The sequence below is a fragment of the Engystomops pustulosus genome, chromosome 2, assembly GCF_040894005.1.
Source record: "Engystomops pustulosus chromosome 2, aEngPut4.maternal, whole genome shotgun sequence".
NCBI classification, from domain to species: domain Eukaryota; kingdom Metazoa; phylum Chordata; class Amphibia; order Anura; family Leptodactylidae; genus Engystomops; species Engystomops pustulosus.
In genome coordinates, this window is record NC_092412.1 from 223363894 (window position 1) to 223386413 (window position 22520).

The window sequence follows — 22520 nt, forward strand, 5'->3', positions numbered from 1 at the left end:
ATAGACCCGCTTATTTATCGCAACGTGCCAACACAGAAATGTAATTTGTGATTTATACTCCCTTCTCTGTCACAGCTTTCATTGATACCAGCACCTGAGGACACCAATAAAGCAGAAAATAGTCCCAGGTACAGCTGTCACTTTAATATAGCTCTGTGCACAGCAAGTCCTGGGCTGTCTGGGACTGCAGGAAGATACCTGGAGTCATCTCTGGTGATGGCCTGAGTGCCCACATAAAGGGCTCTGAGTGCCACCTCTGGCACCAGTGCCATAGGTTAGCCATCACTGTTCTATAGGAAGCTTCATTGTTTACTGGCTGTGGATAAAAAATGGTCCCTGGTCATGTGATGTCTCATAAGTGCACATCTCCTTATATCACAGAGAGTAATAAGAACATTGTGTTATAACGAGCCGTGCACCTGTGTGACATCACATGACATGACCATGTTTATCCATAGGTAGCAAACCATGAAGCTTTCTATAGAAGGACAGCAAACGGAGATCTAGAAAACAGTGAGGAATTGATACAGAAAGTATATTGGAAAATTGTATGACTTCTTATTACACAAAATATCGACTAAGTGTTTTTTATTGTAAGAAGTCTAAACTTGTTGGGGGTGGGGTTTATTTACTTTCATTAAAAATAGCAAAATCCTTAAAAAAAAAAAAAAAACAATATGTTATTGGCACCCTAAGAATGGATGATATTATCTTGGAAAAAAAACCATAGTCCTTAAAGAGTAAGCTGTGCAAAAACAAGTCAGGGGGGATTCCAACATGTCCTTACAATGTATGGCAAAGACGTATCCCACTTTATGCTTATACAGTGGCACATGTCGCCTGAGGACCCCTCCTCCCTCCTGAATGAGCGGGAGAGGTGTATTTTCGTAGCACTACATCAGCTGAGGAGATATGCATATTTACATTGCTGTTAACATTGCATTTTGTAGACATGAATGTTAACAAATATGTTAACAGTGCATTCACATTTGTGTTTTGTAAACCCCACATTAAGGATTATTAACATTGTTCAAACACAAACAATGGGCTTGAAACATTCATGCAATTTTTCATGCAGTTATTTTGAATCCATAGTGAGAGAAGGATCCATAAGGATGATGTCTTATTCCTTCACGTTCCTTCCAATCTTTTTAAAAGAGTTTCTGGAACTCTTACAGAAATCAATGGAGCACAGGACGGGTTTGTTCTGTGCTTCACTGAGGTCCATGAAGCACAGAAGGTCCATGATGGTTTATAGGTTTTGCTGATCTTGGATGTCCTGAGGGCAGAGGGCGACGGTTGTCTGATTCTCTAACAATCAGACATCAGGCATTAATTCAGACAGGTATAACATTATTAGGAAGCTACATAACTTCTTATTCCATCAATGTTTATAGATCTAAGTGCCAACACAGGAACAAGCATGAATCCTACCTCTAAAGCCTGGATAGTGGTATAGTAAGACATGGACAACATGGAGAAGTACAGTAACGGGTCATTCTGCTCCAGAGCTTTAAAACATGGTTCCATTTTCTCAGTGATGGACTTCAACAAGGATGTGGCGACTCCTTGCAGGCTCAGACTGCAACTTTCTGCACTTCCTACAATAGTAAGTAGGTCTATCCTCACCTGCGCCGCACCTGAAAACATGGCAAAATTCATCATCTAATCACAAACTTCTTCTTAAAGTGTAGAATTCTGGATAATAATATCTAAAAAGTTAAAGAAAAATGTACCACCAGGATGAAGGATTATAAAACAAGCACACTGACATATTGCTGTGTGCCCTGTGTAGCGGGATCCACTCTTTTAAAGCTTCTTATTGGCTTGTTTTTAAGGAAAAAAAAGGCCTTAAAAATTATGCAAATGAGCCTAAAAGCTTAAAAAAACTTTTGTTTTGTAAAAGCTAGGGTATAAGACGTTAAAAGAAGAGGAGATCATGCCAGAGGGGCCACACACCAGTATGCTTAGTTTACAAGCTTTCATCCTGTGGTAAAGTGTGTACAACAACAACAACAAAAAAAACTTACCCACTAGAGTGGAGAGGGTAAACAAGTTCACATCTTCCACCCGGGCATCTACTTTCCAGAGCAGCGCCAATTTGCTGCCAAGTTCCCCACTCGGGGATACAGGAGAAAGCGGGTTTTGGGTGGCTGGCACCGGATGTTTAGAGGCTACGGGCATCAGGCTCAGTACACGCGAGAGACATTCTGCACATGTATCCGAAAACTCGACCTGCAGTCCTTGCACAGTGGACTCTATAAAGAGTGTGTCAGCCTGCATGATCCCTACACCCAGTGACTGGTTATAGCTGCCCTGGAAACAAAGAATAATCTGTTTTATTATGAATGTTCACTAAAAGGTACTTTTGAAGGTACAGGCATGACATAATTTGCCTGTAGGCATGTTCATGGCTTGTATAATCAATACTGCTAATTTTCTTAACCTCTTAAACCGATCTTGAGCTACACCTTATATAAAAGGGGCCACGTATACCAAAATGGTCTGCTACTAATCTCATCCCAAGCAAGATTTTGCAGCAGATTCCCTGCTCGAAACAGGATGACTATTACGGCTGAAGGAGTAGGACTGCACCTAATGCTGATGGACAAAGTTTAATTTCTCGCTAATTTCCTCTAAAAACAAAAGGATTGGACTAATTCAATTTAAAAGGATATGTCCCCTCCCCCCCCCCCATGGACATCTGTAGTGTATGGGGGACTGCCAACTTTTTCTGACAGATATATCTGCTGCAGAGGTATGAAGGGTGTATGAAGAGGACACAAGTGCTGCACCAAAGACCTATCGTTAACACCCACGGTCGGTGCTTGCACCGATCGCGGGTGTTAACCTCTTGTATGCCTCTGGCAAAGACGCCTGTATCGCCACGTCCCAAAATGCCCGATGTCTCAAAATATAAAAACGGTTAATGACGGCGGTGACATCCATAATGGAAAATGGAGCCCAAACATCCGAATCGCGACTTTTACACCATTTTACATGACATGTAAAATGTAATAAAAAGTGATCAAAATGTTGCACAGTCATCAAAGTGATAGCAATGAAAACGTCCGCTCATTTCGCAAAAGAAATGACACCTAACACAGCTCAATATACTCAATAATAGTTATTAGCGTCAGAAGATGGCAATAAGCGGAAAAAAACCCTGCGTCCTTATCCCCTTAACGCCGCAGCCGTTTTTAGTTTTTTCACTTCCATTTTTCACTCCCCACCTTCAAAAATCTAAAACTTTTTTATTTTTTCACATAAAGAGCTGTGTGATGGCTTATTTTTTGCGTAACAAATTGCACTTCATAGTGACGGTATTTAATATTCCATGCTGTGTACTGGGAAGCAGGAAAAAAATTCATTTTCAAATTCATTGCTATAATGTTTAGGACCGTGCGATCTTTTGATCACTTTTTATAGATTTTTTAATTTTTTTCAAAAATGGAAAAAAAAGTGCCATTTTCGACTTTCTGTTACGGGGTAAAACATAGTGAAAAACAGTTATTATATTTTGATAGATCAGGCATTTTCGGACGCGTCGATACCTAATGGGTTTATGATTTTTACTGCTTATTAATATTTATATCAGTTCTATGGAAAGGGGGGGGGGGGTGATTTGAATTTTTAGGGGGTTTTTTTACTATAATTTGTTTTAAACTGTTTTTTTATTTTCACTTTTACTATTTTTCAGACTCCCTAGGGTACTTTAACCCTAGGTTGTCTGATCGATCATATACTGCTATACTACAGTATGACAGCATATGGGGATTTTCCTCCTCATTCATTACAATGAACAACCGAGGCTGTTATGGCGACGGATCACCGCTCCCCGATGGCGTCGCAGGGAGCGACGATCGGCGGCAAGATAGCGGAGCCCATGCGCCGCCATCTTTTTGAAGCTGCTGGCAGCATTGCTGGCGGCGATCGGCAGGAAAACACCTGCGATCGGTGTTACCGATAAGTCTTTGCTGCAACATACAGCAAAGACTTACCGGCTATGGAGAGGGCTCGGCCCTCTCCATGCATCGGGATCCGTCGGGAAGGGGTTTGTCCTTAAAAGAAAGTTCTCAAATTATAATCCCCTAGTGATGTTTACACAATAAAGATCTTTTTTAACCCCTTTAATTCACAATTTTACTTAGTTTTGCTAGGAGTAATTTTTTGTACTTTCCACATAATAGACCTCTGGAGGACATTTTCACTTTTATTTATTCATTTATTTTTTTTTTTTACAGACTTTCAACTATACCTGGGGCATCTTTATGAGCCCTGGATAAAGGGGGAAATGACGACCTGTGGATGCAGAGGTCTTGGGCGCAGCTGTACTAGGTCAGCAATTCTGCTTAACTCTTTTACACTTGGTGATCATGTGACCGCCTGGTGTATAGACCCGTTTAGCGTAGGAGCTAAAGAAATTACAGCGACACCAAAACACGTCACTGCAGCATTAGGACCTGCACTGCCCATCGTACAAAGACGAAGGACAAAGGGTGCTTGTAAAGGTGACCAAACAAAGCTGAATCAACATCAATGAATATAAAATGAGCAGAACACCATCAGTTACATATTGATAGAGATTGAGGAGATTTATCAGAAGTGTTCAAGAGGAGTACTGTTCTAGTTGCCCATGGCAACCAATCAGAGCTCAGCTTTAATTTTCACACAGCTGTTTATAAAATGAAAGCTGAGCTCTGATTTGTTGCTATGGGCAACTAGAACAGACATTTCAGACATTTCTGTTAAATCTCCCCCATTATTTCTAAATTCAAGTAGGCCAATCTCCTTACCTGTAAACTAAAGGCATCAAGCACAAAAGCCTCGCCCCACACGTGGGTGCTTGCTGGATGCAGGGCTTGTTGGATGTGAGAATCTTTACCCACTCTCCAGCAGAGATTACTTACAGAGAGTAGCACCCTCTGGTGGAGATTCTGTGTGCGCAGGTGCTTGAACTCTGCAGGAGAAATCAGGACTTGGTAAAAATTCTTTTCACATTAAGCATAACTGTATTTTTCTTGCACTACAACTCCCAGTATCAACCATTTCTACTATAATCATTCACAAGCAATCCAGAAAAGTGTCTACTAAGACTACAGATGGCAAAGTGCCACAAATGAAAAAATTACGTACCTAGTGAAACGGATGAAAATCCAACAGCAAAGGGCTGCGATTCATCAAGCTGGACAGACACATTGACATTGGAGATGCTGGAATTAAACACTATTGGAGCTAATATCACAGGGAGTGGTCTAAAATACAATAAGACAGTCAACAGATTATATAGCTAAAATTATTATTATTATATAAAGCCTGAACATACATTTTTACCAACCAATTAATTCTGCTTTTACCAAACAGAGAAATAAATCACATGTCAAACAAACATATAAAATGCTAAAAACGTTATCACTTTATTTGGAGTCCGGTACAATTCCACTGAATCTCCAACTACAGTATATTAGAAAAGTTAGGTAAAAACTTCTGTACAGTTGATTTGACACAGGAATTTGTTCCCATCTTTTTTAGAATAAAGCTAACTCTACTGAGCCAAAAATAAAAATATTATTGTGCATTGAACATTTGTTTTTTTCTGTGGTTTTTACTTTCTGTAAATTGTGAAAATGTTAAATAAAGAATTGCAAAAAAATAAAAGTTTAAAAAAAGTTACTATTTATGACATATCCAGAGTATAATATAAATAAATAAAAGTGGATCCTACTTCTAGGACCTGCACCTATCCCAGAACCCCAGAACCATAGTGCACTGACCCCCTTCTTGCAGGTGGACTAAACAGAGTTTGTACTTCTCATCAGCAGCCACTCCTCATTAAATTTGTGACATTTCCTGTGGTATTGTCATAAATAGTCTTGATGGGAAAACCTTTTTATGTCTGTTTGAAAATGGTAATGCTTAAAGGGGTTGTACATTTTTTCTGCATTTGATATTGTTTGTATATTGAAAAGTTACACAATTTTTATATATATATATATAATATACCTTATATATTAATTCCACTAGTTTTCTAGATCTCTGCTTGCTATATAGGAAGCTTCATTGTTTACTTCCGGCGGATAGACATGTCTCCCTGATCATGTGATGTCACACAGGTGCACGACTTGTGCTCATATTACTCTTGACTCTCTACGCTATACTAACAAGCTGTGCTCCATGGAGAGATTTTTATCAAAAGGAAGTAAACATAGAAGATTTCTACACAATGACAGCAAGCAGAGATCTATTGAGGAATTGATACGCAAAGTATATTAGGAAATTTTATAACTTTTCACTACACAAACATTATCTGGACAACCCCTTTAATTACCAAATGTTTTTTTTTTTTTAATGTATGATACACCATTTTAAAGTTGTATCTACGATCAGTTATAAAGAAATATGCTAATTAGTCTATCAATTTATTAGTTTATTAATTTATTCATTAAATAAATTATAAGACAAGGTGCTTTGAGATGCATCTCTAATGAACTCTGTGACTTAGCCGGAGCTGTTTACATTGCTGTTAACATCTGCATTTACAAAACACAATGTTAACGTGATGTTAACAAACATGTTAACACTAACATTCATGTTTTGTAAAAGCAAAATGTAGACACAATGTAAGTAGGCAAATCTCCTCTACTCAGCTGTTGTATTGCATTTAAAAATGTGATGCAAACGCCACCATGCACACTGCCTAAAACAACTAAGGCTATGTTCCACGTTGGGAGGGAAACTTTTTGGGATGGTAACAAATTACACCATGGTGAATTAAAAGTGACCCTACCGCATGTCCAAGAGGTACATCAGGTGCTGGTATTGTCTAGCATATGACAAAAAAATACAAAGAGCCTAAATCACATATTTTCTAATGGTTTTGGATTACAGGCGGTCCCCTACTTAAGAACACTCGATTTACATACGACCCCTATTTACAAACGGACCTCTGGATATTAGTAATTTATTCTACTTTAGTCCTAGGCTGCAATAATCAGCTGTAACAGTTATCAAAGGTTTCTCTAATGAATCTTTAGTGTTACTCCTGATTCTTATGAGAACCCAACATTTTTAAAATCCAATTGTCACAGAGACCAAAAAAGTTCTGGCTGGGATTACAATGATAAAATATACAGTTCTGACTTACATACAAATTCAACTTAAGAACAAATCTACAGACCCTATCTTGTATGTAACCCGGGGACTGCCTGTATTATACGAGGTCAACATTTAAATATTCAACACATTCAATGAAAGAAGGATATGAAATAAGAACCTGATAATGAAACCACACGAGAACCACAATAAAATATAGAAAGCCACAGAATAATGCGATAAACATGCCAATTTATTTTGAACCCACCGATTATTTTTGGTTGAGGCTTCAGGGACCCTCGGTATTTGGCGATCCAGCGCCAGCAAGCTGAACCAATGAGAGAACTCCTGGTGGCGGTAGTGAATGATGCAAGTATTCAGGGCCACGTTACTCTGGATATCTATAGAGGTGACCTAATAAGAGAGGGAAAAAAAAGGATTTATAGAACAACAAGTAACATAGACCTTGTTCTCAGCATAGAGGGCGGCAGACGTCCTCAATACCCAATAGCCAGACATCTGAACATTCACCGAGTCCAGTCCCTCACCTGAACACCAGCCTTCAAATGATTTAGGCACAGGATTCTTTGTCGGCTCTGTGACAGTAACAACCCATCTGAATAAAAAAGCCAGAGACAACATATTATCTTCTGTACCCAACATATATAATATACATACATAACATTTTGCTAACAGATTGGACATACAGGCCCATTTCACTGACACAATTGGATGAGCCAGTGAAAAAAAATAAAAACTGACCACATAAGGGCCGATTCTTCACATAGAGGAGAAGTAGAACACATGTGCATGAATACTTAAAGGGGTTGTACCAACTTGCAAGTTATCATAATAAGCTGATCAGTGAGGGTCTGACTGCTGGGAAACCTACCGATCACACGAATGGGACTCCAGAGCAATCCAGAAAACATGGGTCCTGTTCTCACTAATGGCTAGAAAAACAGGACAAACTATGCATATTGCTGCTACATTAAACAGTATGAGAGAAAGGGAAATTGCAGAGCACAGCGCTCAGATATCTCCAGCACTTCCATAGACAGTGAATAGGAGTGCTGCAGATACCAGAGCACTGTTCTCAGTAATTTTCCATACTGTTGAATTGTGTAGGAGGACATATACCTATTCTACATACATCAAAATGAAACTCAGGGACACTTACTGATAGATCCAGTCATCGTGACTGTGGTAACCTTCTTATATGGCCTCCTTCCTACTGAAATCAGAGCCACTTTGTGCTGCAGCTTAACAGGCTGTTACAATGAGAGAGGAGATAACAGGAAACAGAGGGAGGGAGAGTCAGTGTACCAGCTTGTGAACCTACAGCACAGGGGGGCTTTGGCTCATAAGAAGGATAAAACATAAGAAGATTAACCACAGTCCCCGTGTTTGGATCTCCCACCTTATAGCTTATGTTATCTCACTGCAGCAGAGGAAGTTGCAGAACACAGAGGGAGGGAGAAGTGCTCCTTGAAAAATGTAACAGCATGGAGGGTTGAGTTAGAAGATCTGGGGCCACGGATATCAAATATAAGAAGATTTCCACAGTCACCGTGCCTGGATCTAAATAAGTAAGTGTCCCTGGTTTATCATGACGGATTTTGATGGCAGATTTCCTTTTTTAATGAGAAAGTGACCTCCATTCACCAGTGGGGTCCCTGTAGATAGTTGGTATCTATGTGATATACCAGTTTACCTACAAGGCTTCATTCAATTCTTTAGCTATGAAGACATACCTTCTATCAGGAGTTCAGAGCTCATCTGTGCCAGTTCAGAGGTGCCTATGAACTTTCGCATGGGCAGCTGATCCTCCTCTCGGTTATAAGAAAACTTTAACAGTTTCAGAGTCCAGTTTAAGTGCCTTAAATGAATAAAATAAGAAACTACCACATTAACCTGAACTGAATGTATTAGTATTGCTCCTACCATGATCGCAGGCAGGAATTACCTTTGCTGACTGTTCATAGACAGGACTACAGTGCTGCTTTCAAACCCCATGTCTAGCTTGCAAGGTAAGTGCTCCACAAGCTGCAACCACTTAGGAGTTGTGATGTCTTCTGTAAAGTAAGTGAAGAATAAAGAAATGACCATGAGATGGTCCATAACATGCCATTAAATTCACTCTCCAAAAATGTTCACATTGGTGATACACAGAAGTACAGGATGGATCCATATAGTGCTATGGGGACTGTATTATTTTGTGGAAGAATTTCGATTGTGAAACACTTTATACCAATGTGAAACGGTGGCCCCTGTGGAGATCATCGAGGTCTTTTTGAAGCATTCATTCTTTATAAAATACTGATAGTGGTTTTCATATGAGATGGAAAGGTTTTATCTCGTGATGCCCTTGGTGCCAACCTGTGTTTGCTTGTTCTTCAGTATCGCTGCTGTCTTCAGCGTTGGCCTTCACTGCTGATATCAGTCTTTTCTGCAGAAGGTCACTGTGGAAGAGACTCTCGTGCATCTCCGCATGTAGACTCCGCACCCTCAGAGCGACGGCCTGGAGGCTCTTCTCATTGATGCAGCACTCCAGAGTAAGAGCAAGGGAGAGCTCCGCCAGACAGGCCTCGCCCTGCAATCAGGGGAGGAAAATAGTCGCCAGATGAGATATGAGGATTTTACATTTAAATATTATAAGAAAAAAAATGACAACATCTATACAAATGTCATGCAGACATCCCTTGTCTACACAAAAAGAAGGTCCCCTGCTATGAAACTTATTCCTCTTTGATCCATCCACTATTAAAGGGTTTGTCCCAAGGATAGGGGATAACAGGGCATTACTAGGAGTGCAGGGTCTCATAGCAGGCTTCTGAATGGGGCCCCCTAACCCCTTGGGAAATATACATAATCGTCACACATTTATACAATCTTACATTGATACATATTCTTGTGCACCGATACATTTATACACAGATCTATCCCAGTAGCTGCTGGGGAAAATTTAGAGATGAGTCCTGCCGTTCAGCTGTCCCCTCCCTCTTCCCTGACATTTCTCATCTGTGCTGCCGATTCATGCCGTGTACAGTGGAAGATGTGCACTGTTATATACACACTATGCTGTAAATATGTGGCATAATATGTATATAATGGTGCACATCCTTCAGTCTTGAGTGTGTCAGGTCAGATGCTGGGGCTCCCTGACACTGCAAGCCCCATAGCAGCTGCTATGGCTGCCGTCACTGTAATTACACCCCTGGGGGATAACAAAATGATCTGTGAGGCTCCGATTGTTGCAACCCCAAGCTCTCCAAAGAACAAGAGTCCCACTCTCAGGAATGTTCTCTGCCACGCCATTGTACGCTATGGGAGTGGTGGAATTAGCCAAACATTGCTTTTTGCAATCTCTGACTGCTTCCATAGATCATCAATGGAACAGAAGGACAGTCTTGTCCTGACGCTCCACCCATCAGTAAGAATAGGATTCCCATTCTCTGGAGAGCTGGGGGTCAAGTTGGTTCCCCCTATTCTGTGGATAAAGGATAACTTGAATACTTGGGACAACGACTTTAATGATTGTTAGCTTTATATATGTTCATATATGTTTTTTGTAGACAATCTGCTTTGTATTACACTCACCTGTGTGCTGCTCTTGAGTAATTTGCTAGTCATCTGGTTGAGGCTAAGTGTGCAGTCCATCCTACAAAAAAAAAAAAAAAGTTATAATAATTTTAATTACCCCCACCCACCTTTACATGCTTGCAAATGTGTATAGCCAATCACAAGGCCAATGTACCTTTGTTACATCCAATAAATCTAACATGACTGCAGTATAGAGTGGTTAGATAACATATAAAGTGCAGATATGTAAGTGTATAGAGATATTTTGAACATTTTTATATCAACTACATTAAACTATGCAATAGCATCAGTCCTCGCCTATATTTCCATTGCTTGCACTGTAGACCTCCTACAGAAGAAACTGAATGGTTACCTTTTTCCATCGCTGTCCAGTACAATGGACGTCTTTGTTAAGGTCATGTGCCACAGAGATTCGGAAACGGCCACATTGAGAACCATGATGTTTACAGAGTCCAAGTGTACAGATATCAGCTGCAAAACAAACCATGGTGGATTACTTCACACAACAGGAATATGAATCTGCAGAAGTATGAACCCTGGCCATGTGGTGGTCCAGATGATAGAAGCCCCTGTACCACTACTACTGCACAACAATAACTGCAGTGTTTGGTACTTATTGTTGGAAGCAATTTCAGCCCAATTTTCATTGACTGACAATAAAGTTCAATTAGGGATCATATAAAAGGGAACCTGGCGGCCACAATCCTCTATTGGGTGCTATGGCAACCCTTGCTACATTTATATGAAGCGAGGTGTATCGGCCGGACAATATATTAGCATCCAAGAATAATGTATGATGCATTAAGGAGAACCTATCCCCAGATATTACCCTATTAAACTACAACTCAGGCAGGGTATGAAATGCCCTTTCTAGAATTTCCTCTATTATGTGAAATCTCATCTGTTTACCTATCAAAATTTTCTCCAAAACCATGTGAAAATGAGCAGAGAAGAGGCCGAGGGGGAGCAGCACTTCATACACCCCTATCTTCAGTAAAATAGTACCTAGGTACATGCTTTATACCTTGTGCAGGACCTGAAGAGAATAACTATAGGTTCTAGCAAGGCTCTAGGAATACAATAAAATGGGTCATGTTCTCCCCTTCAGGCCCTGCACCAGGGTCGGGTTGTTGGACCCACTACATTCAGGCCTATATCCTGTATATATAATCACATATTCAGCAGAAAAGATACAAGATAGAACAAGACAGAAGCTAAAAGTATCAGAATGGCTGAACTGGTTGTAGAACAGAAGCCACGTACTTGAGACAAGACTTTGAGTATGGACAGGTTAATGGTCGTCTTCTTAACACCTTCAGATGTAGCCTCAGGAACCTGCGGCTGTGGTTTAGATAACCCTTGCAGGTCGGTACGGATGCGAACTTCTCCGAAACACAGAGCAAAGTAGTGGCTGGAAGTAAATGAAATAAAAACGATGTTAATATCAGAGCACTTGCTTAATTGCTGTAATACACATAGTTCTAAAATGTTGAAACACTATATACATCCATAATATTTCATGGTTCATGGGTTGAAAAGACCAGTAATACCAGCAAACCTCATTCACATTATAGGGTTAAAAATCTGACCTGGGATGTGAATTTTGCAAATGAAGACTTTAAAGGGACACTCTCACCAGATGTTACTACTATTACTAGTCCCCTTCATGTAGGGTATGAAATGTCCATTCTAGAATTCCCTCCTTTATGCGTTTAGCTAAAAAAAAAAAAAAAAATCCCCTCCAAAGTCATCTGAAAATGATGTGAGACAAGTCATAAGCTTTAAAGGAAACCTACCACTTCTGATGGTAGGTATTAGATGTAAACACCGGGCACCAGCTCAGGGTGAGCTAGTGCCGGAGCTTACCTTAGCTACATTTTGATTTACAGCCCCGAGGTAGCTTCGGCGCTGCGCGCGCCTCCATGGGAAGTGCCGGAGGCGTCACGTGCGCACGGCCGCGCGCAGCGCCAAAGCTACCTCGGAGATGTAAATCAAAATGTGTTTAAACCGCGATATAGCGGTTTAAAACACTAGCTAAGGTAAGCTCCGGCACCAGCTCACCCTGAGCTGGTGCCCGGTGTTTACATCTATTACCTACCATCAGAAGTGGTAGGTTTCCTTTAAGATGCATCAAGTTAAGAGGCTGCAGAAAGAATATCATTTCAGACGCCCCTATCGGCAGTTCTATAGTAACTAGAAACAAGCTTTTGGTGTTCTATTAAAGTGATTTGCAGAACTGGAGATACAGGAAGATACATAAAAGGCCTAAATCTGCAGCTCTTGTTTTCAGTGTTTTTATCTGTCTGTATGACACAGAACCACAAGTTTGATGCAAATTTGAAAGATGAGATTATTTAATATGACATCATCAGCACTTTTTTTTAGGTTGTATAGGACTGAAAATAGAGGTGTCGGAAGAGACCTTTCCCTGCAGCCTCTACATTGACTCATCTCAGGCAAAATATGACTATTCTCTGCTCATTTGCATATGATGTTGGAGGTAAATTTTTATGGGTAAACTACAGGGAATTCTAGAAAGATCATTTCATCCCTATCCTGAGGCGGCAAGTTGTTTAATGGGGTAAAAGCTTGTACCCAAGTCCCTTTAATTTATGCTGTTGATGCTCAGTGCATGTATTAGCCTTTTAAATACAGTTTGCAGGAAATCTGTGACAAAATTGTATGCAAAACAAGCAGATTTTGAAGATTTGTTGCAGCAAAATCCAGGAATACGCCAGTGAACATACACTATACTTACGGTAACTCATGGTTCAGCAGCTTGCTGGATATCCAGATACTGTCAATTTCCTGTAAGGAAAACAATAATGAATTCACACGTTCCTAGTCCAAATACTGAATGCTACATGACGTATCTGGAGGAAATACGGTATGTCAATTTGGTCCAGTATGTCCCCATGTGGCTCACAATCTAACAGTATGTTTTGGAATGTGGGAGGAAACCGGAGTACCCGGAGGAAAGCCACACAAACACGGAGAGAACATACAATCTCTTTGCAGATGTTGACCTGGGTGGAATTCGAACCGAGGACCCCAACGATGCAAGGGAGAAGTGCTACCCACTCAGCCACCGTGCCGCCAAATTTAACAAGACCCTTTATTTGACCAGATAAGCCCAGCAGACACTTGAGTTTTCATCCGTATACAGCACCAGTGTTTTTCAAAGTTCCTTCTAGAATGTGAGCTCTTCTGCAAATAACTAATCTCTATAACTCTAGGAAGATCTACTCAGGTCAAACACGTTAGTTGTAATGGTTTATTGGGCTAAAGGACGTCTATAGCCTCCCAGACAGAAGATAGATCTCAGTATGTTGTCTTCAATAGAATCAGAAACATAACTTTGTGGCCACTAACCTATGGAGCAGTGTAGAGATAATCATCTTTATGAATAGTCTTATCAGTCTGCAAGTGCACCGGGGGCGGGGGATATGTGTCAGATTTGCTCACTAACAGGCCTGATGCAGACAGAGGGTATAAAATCCAAGTCAATAACTTCCTTTAGGTTACTTTCATGCACATGTAAACTACGCCAGGGCTAGAACCTGGATGTAGTAACGGACAGCTGGTGAAGGGGAGGGGGGAATCGCTCCTCACCCCTCCACATAGGGAGGTGTGTAGCCACAACATATTTCCGGCAAAAGAAAGAGCACACGCTATCTTTTATCCAGCTGCGGCACGGCACGGGACACACGTGGTCACCATCCCGTGCCCAGTGCACTACTATGGCGGCTGTATGCTAGTTGCCATTCATACGGCTACTATACGCCTCCCATATATGTTCCTTTGGAACTTAGGGGGGATACTTGTAAAAAGGGATGCAAACAATGGTACTGCTTGCAAATCTGTCAGACACAAAGAAAAAGTGAAAAGGGTTATATTAAGCTGGTGCACACACCCTGGGGGAGATTTATCATCAAGTTTCGGAGGCAAAGGTGTTCTAGTTGCCCATGGAATTTTATAAACAGCTGTGGGAAAGTGAAAGCCGAGATCTGATTGGTTACCATTGGCCACCCCCTTATTTCGATTTCTTAATCCTATACAATTGAATTTCTTTGTTGGGTGCATTTCATGGACTGAACCTTGTGTGGGGACTCCTAGCATCACAGTCATCTATGGTTTTGTGAGTCACTGATGCCCTGTGGGTCACTTGTCCCATGTGAGTCCCTAGGAGTCCAAGCGCCCGCACAGGTATCAATCTTTCCATATGGCCAATATACAGTCCGATCAGGACCCGAGAACAGCCTAAGAGCAAGTATAACTAATACCTGGGGTCTACACCAGCATCAGAGCTCAGATCAGCTAGTGATGTATACAAAGCCATTCACAACAAGAACAGGAACAAGTACAGGATGTGAGGAAACATCAAGTCCATGAGTGATATCCTTATCTACCTAACCTTCTACAAGTGCATGGAAAATGTGATTAGGAAGAACAATTCCTGTATACCACCGGATACACAGCATGTTCTCACCAGGGTTTGCTGTTGTTGCTTCCCAAACTTCAGACTGATGTTCTGGAACCATAAGAATCCGAGACTTCCGATTTTCAGTTCTGCTCCAAGTTTTCTCTGACACCAGCTACTGGCCAGGCGATAAAGCAGCCATCTACAGATGGGACACAAGGGGTTAACTGCGTGTTATTTAGGCAGTCACTGTATCAGACCCTTTCAATAAACACAAGCTCTTTTGTTGTTACGCATAAATGCTAAATTATTTGCATACTAAATAAATTTAGTAACAAGCCACTTTTCATAGAAGTGGATCCACAATTTCTGATGACCGGCATGTGGGTTTTATAAACCACCACTTCAACCAAACCCTGAAGGAGATAATAATGTATAAAATTTGGAATATGGAATCATGGGCAGAGTCCCGGACTTTAAAGGAAATCTACCATTTGTTTTTATACATTGTGAACAATACATACCAACATTGATGCAGAAACATATCTTGTTTAATCCCTGAACCGAGTGGTTTTGCTAAAAAAAAAAATATTATACAATTCAGGACCTTGGGTGCAGACTGTCTCTGAGCATAACAGAGATGATGAACTGTCCAGACAGGACTAATCAAACCGAGCTGGATGACTCATACACAGCAGCTGGGAGATGGTGCAGTGATTGATTACTTCTGCCTGTCAGGGACAACACAGTGATGACGCATTCATGGCTTAAGCTGGGCAGGACAAGGCTGGAGCAGTGCATTATTAGAGTGAGGAGAAGCGCCGGGGCGGCCACTGGTGCAACAGGGCCTCATGATCATAATTGTATAGTAGCTTTTTCAGCAAAACCACTTGATTTAGTGATTAAACAAGATATATTTGTGCATCAGTGTAGCTACAGCATTCTCAAGGTATGTTTGGTTCATAAAACATAAAAGCAAACGGCAGATTTCCTTGAATGGGGCAACGAGGAACGCAGAACTCCTGCTCTAAACTGGGTCTGATCCCCAGTCGTGTGATGGGTAGGGGGTACGATTTGTAGGACTTTGGGGATGGGACATTTATCACCAGAGAAAAAAATTGCATTGGACAGATGAAGAAGTGAATGTTTTAGTAAAATATAACAGATAATAAAAAAAACTGTATATTTAGTGAGTGTTAATGGCTCATCTTCACAGGAGATGAATGTGTGGTTGTAATGAGGTGACAAGTATATGACAAGTAGCTGCAGGGTGTCAGGCGGATAGAAGAGGAGGTGCGATGACTGCTCACATATACTGTTGTGTCTATGGAGTCAGATACAAGTGTCATCACAGCTCAGCGAGCCTTATACTACTGCTACGGGATAATAAATCCAGCGCTGTGTGTATGAGCCACATAGCCCAATACTGTGCAGTACAAGTATGTACTACCAAATAATAATATATCATTCTTGATTTAGCGCCTTCATCATTTGATTTATAGCACAATTTTGCGTCAAAATTGTGTGTCATTTATAAAACATGGAAGTAAAGTGTTTGTTCATTTATCTATTTTTGTTTAATTGTTGTTGTAGTTTGTTTGTTTTTCTTGTATAGATTAGTTTACTGTTCCATAGAATAAAACAAGTAGATCTCTGTAAACATAGCTCAAAGTTGGACAGTAGTCACCAGGTTATAAATGCAGGCAAAAGATAGATTTCCCTTCAAGTTTTTACTGTGAAGTCTCTTGGAGAGGGGACATGCTAGAAGTACTAATGTGACGCATCAGAAAAATAGGACTGGGCTACGGCCGGAGACAGGGGGGGGGGACCGCCGAGGCTACGGCCGGAGACAGGGGGGGGGGGACCGCCGAGGCTACGGCCGGAGACAGGGGGGGGGACCGCCGAGGCTACGGCCGGAGACAGGGGGGGGGACCGCCGAGGCTACGGCCGGAGACAGGGGGGGGGACCGCCGAGGCTACGGCCGGAGACAGGGGGGGGGGACCGCCGAGGCTACGGCCGGAGACAGGGGGGGGGACCGCCGAGGCTACGGCCGGAGACAGGGGGGGGGACCGCCGAGGCTACGGCCGGAGACAGGGGGGGGGGACCGCCGAGGCTACGGCCGGAGACAGGGGGGGGGACCGCCGAGGCTACGGCCGGAGACAGGGGGGGGACCCGCCGAGGCTACGGCCGGAGACAGGGGGGGGGACCGCCGAGGCTACGGCCGGAGACAGGGGGGGGGACCGCCGAGGCTACGGCCGGAGAGAGAGACTGCTCAGACTACTGGGGAGGTCTAAAATCACTACTTGGGTAATCTAAAATAATGCATAGGGTTAGGCTCTCACATACCCAGGATTATGTAGATCATGTCTTGCTAGGATAAGGACTGTGTGCAGAAAACAAAAGATGAGACAATTCCTATAATTTAATACATTTCAAATGGTTCCCCTTGAGACTAACTTTTTATGAGCGAAGAAATATACTAAAAGGGGGAGTATTTATCAGGGGTTCTGCGCCAGGACACTGTCATAGAAGCCCTGAAATAAATGCTAACTTATAGCTAGTACATGCGATTATTTTACCCTTTCCACCACCTCCAGACTATTAGAAAAAAATGCTGCATAGCCACCCACCGGATACATCAGGAGCTTCGGCGTACAATAAATGCCCACCTATGTCTGATAATCTGCCCACAGACAGGATTTATTATGACCAAATTACAGAAATGATGCCACGTCCTGACAAAATTCTGAAATCTGAATGACAATAACAGTCATAAAAACAAGAACCTCAAAATACCCCGAATACCATGATGTCATCTCTCCCAACGTGGTAATGCCCTGTGTCATTAAGATGCACACAGCCCAGCATTGTGCCAGGCACAGGGGGGCTATAGGGGACACAAGATTACATCTAAAATAACAGCCAGGTAAAAGTCTACCAGGTAATAGATTTACAAATCCTATATAAATGATTGCCAGTCTATAGATCTGCCTCCCAGGCACGACGCGGGATTACTATACAATGCAGCCAGTATATGGGCATCCCCTCTATGCCACCCACTACAGACAGCGCGGGCAGCAGTACATGTTACGGCAGGATTCCTCCGCACGTCTCAAGCAGCGTAGATCAGTTCTGTGTACATTTCGGCAATGACTCCTCCTCTTCTCTGCCGGGCTCCAAAGAGGAGTGAAGCATAAGCATAGGTAAACCTAGTTGTACCAGCTGGTGCCACAAACTGTGCCAGTAAACGGTATCCTTAATAATAATCTGGTCAAGCCGCAGGTACCCCATAACATTATATGCCAAATAATGCCCTTTTTTCAGATGCCAATACTTGCCAGAATGTGCCGGGCACTGGTGCCTCCAAACCAACATGCACCAGCCAGCTTTGCCCCTAACATGTATTGGGGAAAAAACACTGTAAAATTTATAGGGGAAGACGGACTTAGAGCTACGAGCGGTGCATATAGATATAAGGGGAGAGGGGAGATAAAGCTGATGTGTAAGTCAGGTATGTACGATGCAGGTAGTAGTGATAAAGGGCACAGGTGATACATATGGGGGTATGTTAGGTAGATATAGGGAATGTGTATGTAGAATACAGGAAACATTGGAAGTGATACCGATAACGTGTATGCAGAGTGCAGGTGATACGTATGGAGTGGATGTAGATGATAGGTCATACAGGTGACAGGTGTAGGTGCTATGTACAGGGTGAACGTAGAGAGTAGGTATAGGTGGGTGCAGGTAATATATATGCAGGTGCTGGATGCAGATAGTAGGTAAGGAGTACAGGGAGCATAGATGCAGGTGATATGTATGTAGGGGGACAGATGATATATATGGAAGTATAAGTTGTATGTATGGGGTACAGGCGTTATGTATGGGGTGAATGTATAGGATAGAGGGAGTAGATGCAGGAGATATATACAGGTACATATAGATACTACAGGTACATAGTAGGTTCAGGTGGTTGATATAGAGAGGAACATATGATATGTGTGGGGATAGAGATATAAGGGGGGGACAGGTGATGTGTATGGATATATTTATGGTATGTATGGGATAGATGGTGCATGCAGGTGATAAAAAGGGGGTACAGTGATGTGTATGATAGGTGGTGTGTAGGGGTACGGGGGTAGATGAAGGTACATTTGATATGTGTTGGTACAAGGGGAGAGATGATATGTATGAGGTATAGGTGGTATGTATGCGTACAGTCAGGGGCGTAGATGCAGGTGATTGGTATGGAGGTACAGGTGATATGTTGGGGTACAGGGGGTGATAGGTAGTTATGGAGGTACACGTGATATGTAGGAGTACAGGGGGTAATAGGTAGGTATGGTGGTACAGGTGATATGTAGGAGTACAGGGGGTGATAGGTAGGTATGGCGGTGCAGGTGATATGTAGGAGTACAGGGGGTGATAGGTAGGTATGGCGGTGCAGGTGATATGTAGGAGTACAGGGGGTGATAGGTAGGTATGGCGGTGCAGGTGATATGTAGGGGTACAAGGGGTGGTAGGTAGTTATGGAGGCACACATGGTATGTAGGAGTACAGGGGGTGATAGGTAGGTATGGCGGTGCAGGTGATATGTAGAGGTACAGGGGGTAATAGGTATGGCGGTGCAGGTGATATGTAGGGGTACAGGGGGTGATAGGTAGGTATGGTGGTACAGGTGATATGTAGAGGTACAGGGGGTGATAGGTAGGTATGGTGGTACAGGTGATATGTAGAGGTACAGGGGGTAATAGGTATGGCGGTGCAGGTGATATGTAGGGGTACAGGGGGTGATAGGTAGGTATGGCGGTACAGGTGATATGTAGAGGTACAGGGGGTGGTAGGAACGTATGGTGGTACAGGTGATATGTAGAGGTACAGGGGGTGATAGGTAGGTACGGCGGTACAGGTGATATGTTGGGGTACAGGGGGTAATAGGTAGGTATGGTGGTACAGGTGATATGTAGGAGTACAGGGGGTGATAGGTAGGTATGGCGGTGCAGGTGATATGTAGGAGTACAGGGGGTGATAGGTAGGTATGGCGGTGCAGGTGATATGTAGGGGTACAAGGGGTGGTAGGTAGTTATGGAGGCACACATGGTATGTAGGAGTACAGGGGTGATAGGTAGGTATGGCGGTGCAGGTGATATGTAGAGGTACAGGGGGTAATAGGTATGGCGGTGCAGGTGATATGTAGGGGTACAGGGGGTGATAGGTAGGTATGGTGGTACAGGTGATATGTAGAGGTACAGGGGGTGGTAGGAACGTATGGTGGTATAGGTGATATGTAGAGGTACAGGGGGTGATAGGTAGGTATGGTGGTGCAGTTGATATGTAGGGGTACAGGGGGTGATAGGTAGGTATGGCGGTGCAGGTGATATGTAGGGGTACAGGGGGTGATAGGTAGGTATGGCGGTACAGGTGATATGTAGAGGTACAGGGGGTGATAGGTAGGTATGGTGGTACATGTGATATGTAGGGGTACAGGGGGTGATAGGTAGGTATGGTGGTACAGGTGATATGTAGAGGTACAGGGGGTGGTAGGAACGTATGGTGGTACAGGTGATATGTAGGGGTACAGGGGGTGATAGGTAGGTATGGTGGTACAGGTGATATGTAGAGGTACAGGGGGTGATAGGTAGGTATGGCGGTGCAGGTGATATGTAGGGGTACGGGGGTGATAGGAACGTATGGTGGTACAGGTGATATGTTGGGGTACAGGGGGTGATAGGTAGGTATGGTAGTACAGGTGATATGTAGGGGTACAGGGGGTGAAAGGTAGGTATGGCGGTACAGGTGATATGTAGAGGTACAGGGGGTGATAGGTAGGTATGGCGGTGCAGGTGATATGTTGGGGTACAGGGGGTGATAGGTAGGTATGGCGGTGCAGGTGATATGTTGGGGTACAGGGGGTGATAGGTAAGTATGGTGGTACAGGTGATATGTAGAGCTACAGGGGGTGATAGGTAGGTATGGCGGTACAGGTGATATGTAGAGCTACAGGGGGTGATAGGTAGGTATGGCGGTACAGGTGATATGTAGGGGTACAGGGGGTGATAGGTAGGTATGGCGGTGCAGGTGATATGTAGAGATACAGGGGGTGATAGGTAGGTATGACGGTACAGGTGATATGTAGGGGTACAGGGGGTGATAGGTAGGTATGACGGTACAGGTGATATGTAGGGGTACAGGGGGTGATAGGTAGGTATGGCGGTACAGGTGATATGTTAGGGTACAGGGGGGTAGATGCAGGTGGCACATGCCATACCCTGCAGTATGGTGGCACTGCCACTTCTGGTGACACCTCAGCGCCACGTCTGACAGCTCCACCCGCCCCCCGGGCCCCGCTCACCCTCCCCCGGTACCCACCGTCCTAGCAGCAGGGCGCAGACCAACAGCAGCAACAGCGCCAGCAGCAGCATGGAGAGGATGGGCATGGTGACTGCCCGGGAGCCCGGGGCCCCACACCCGCCGACCTGACACTGTCACACCGATCCGGGAGAGCATGGAGGTCCCTCCTCCTCCGGGGGGAGGGAGAGGCTGCTACTATCCCGGGAACAGGAAGTGAGAGGGGGCAGAGGCCGCCATCATGTGAGGAGGAGGAGGAGGATGTGTGCCCGGCACTGGAGCCTGGCACCGGGAGAAGCACATAGACACCTCAGTATTACATCGTGTATGTCACATCGGCCGAGCGATAGCATCCCGGCAGTAGTCACTGCTGCCCCTCCTGTTATATATATATTTATTATCTTTTCTAGGCAATAATCAGTAAATAAACGATCTACCATACCATACAGTGCCCCCTGTGTGCCATCATACATTGTGTATAGCGCAGTGCCCGCTGTGTGCCATCATACATTGTGTATAGCACAGTACCCGCTGTGTGCCATCATACATTGTGTATAGCACATTGCCCACTGTGTGCCATCATACATTGTGTATAGCACAGTGCCCGCTGTGTGCCATCATACATTGTGTATAGCAGGGTGCCCGCTGTGTGCCATCATACATTGTGTATAGCATAGTGCCCGCTGTGTGCCATCATACATTGTGTATAGCACAGTGCCCCCTGTGTGCCATCATACATTGTGTATAGCACAGTGCCCGCTGTGTGCCATCATACATTGTGTATTGTGCCCGCTGTGTGCCATCATACATTGTGTATAGCACAGTGCCCGCTGTGTGCCATCATACATTGTGTATTGTGCCCGCTGTGTGCCATCATAATTTGTGTATAGCACAGTGCCCGCTGTGTGCCATCATACATTGTGTATAGCAGGGTGCCCGCTGTGTGCCATCATACATTGTGTATAGCATAGTGCCCGCTGTGTGCCATCATACATTGTGTATAGCACAGTGCCCCCTGTGTGCCATCATACATTGTGTATAGCACAGTGCCCGCTGT

The 22520-nt window shown here is 43.4% G+C and overlaps 1 protein-coding gene across 1 annotated transcript in view; it reads right to left on the reverse strand.

Annotated features, from left to right (window-relative positions):
* The window catches only part of BLTP2 (bridge-like lipid transfer protein family member 2), a 43604-nt gene extending 21891 nt beyond the window's left edge, over positions 1-21713 (reverse strand). The window contains exons 1-15 of the mRNA XM_072138259.1: positions 21485-21713; positions 15185-15317; positions 13454-13503; positions 11959-12106; positions 11048-11166; positions 10693-10753; positions 9472-9685; positions 9059-9167; positions 8847-8971; positions 7641-7708; positions 7361-7506; positions 5137-5255; positions 4797-4960; positions 2031-2316; positions 1435-1640 (exon numbers count right to left, since the gene is read on the reverse strand). Coding sequence (XP_071994360.1) covers positions 1435-1640; positions 2031-2316; positions 4797-4960; positions 5137-5255; positions 7361-7506; positions 7641-7708; positions 8847-8971; positions 9059-9167; positions 9472-9685; positions 10693-10753; positions 11048-11166; positions 11959-12106; positions 13454-13503; positions 15185-15317; positions 21485-21552 — 2016 coding nt within the window. The 5' untranslated portion in view covers positions 21553-21713. The remainder of the gene's footprint in view (positions 1-1434; positions 1641-2030; positions 2317-4796; positions 4961-5136; positions 5256-7360; positions 7507-7640; positions 7709-8846; positions 8972-9058; positions 9168-9471; positions 9686-10692; positions 10754-11047; positions 11167-11958; positions 12107-13453; positions 13504-15184; positions 15318-21484) is intronic.
* Between the last annotated feature and the right edge of the window lie 807 nt (positions 21714-22520).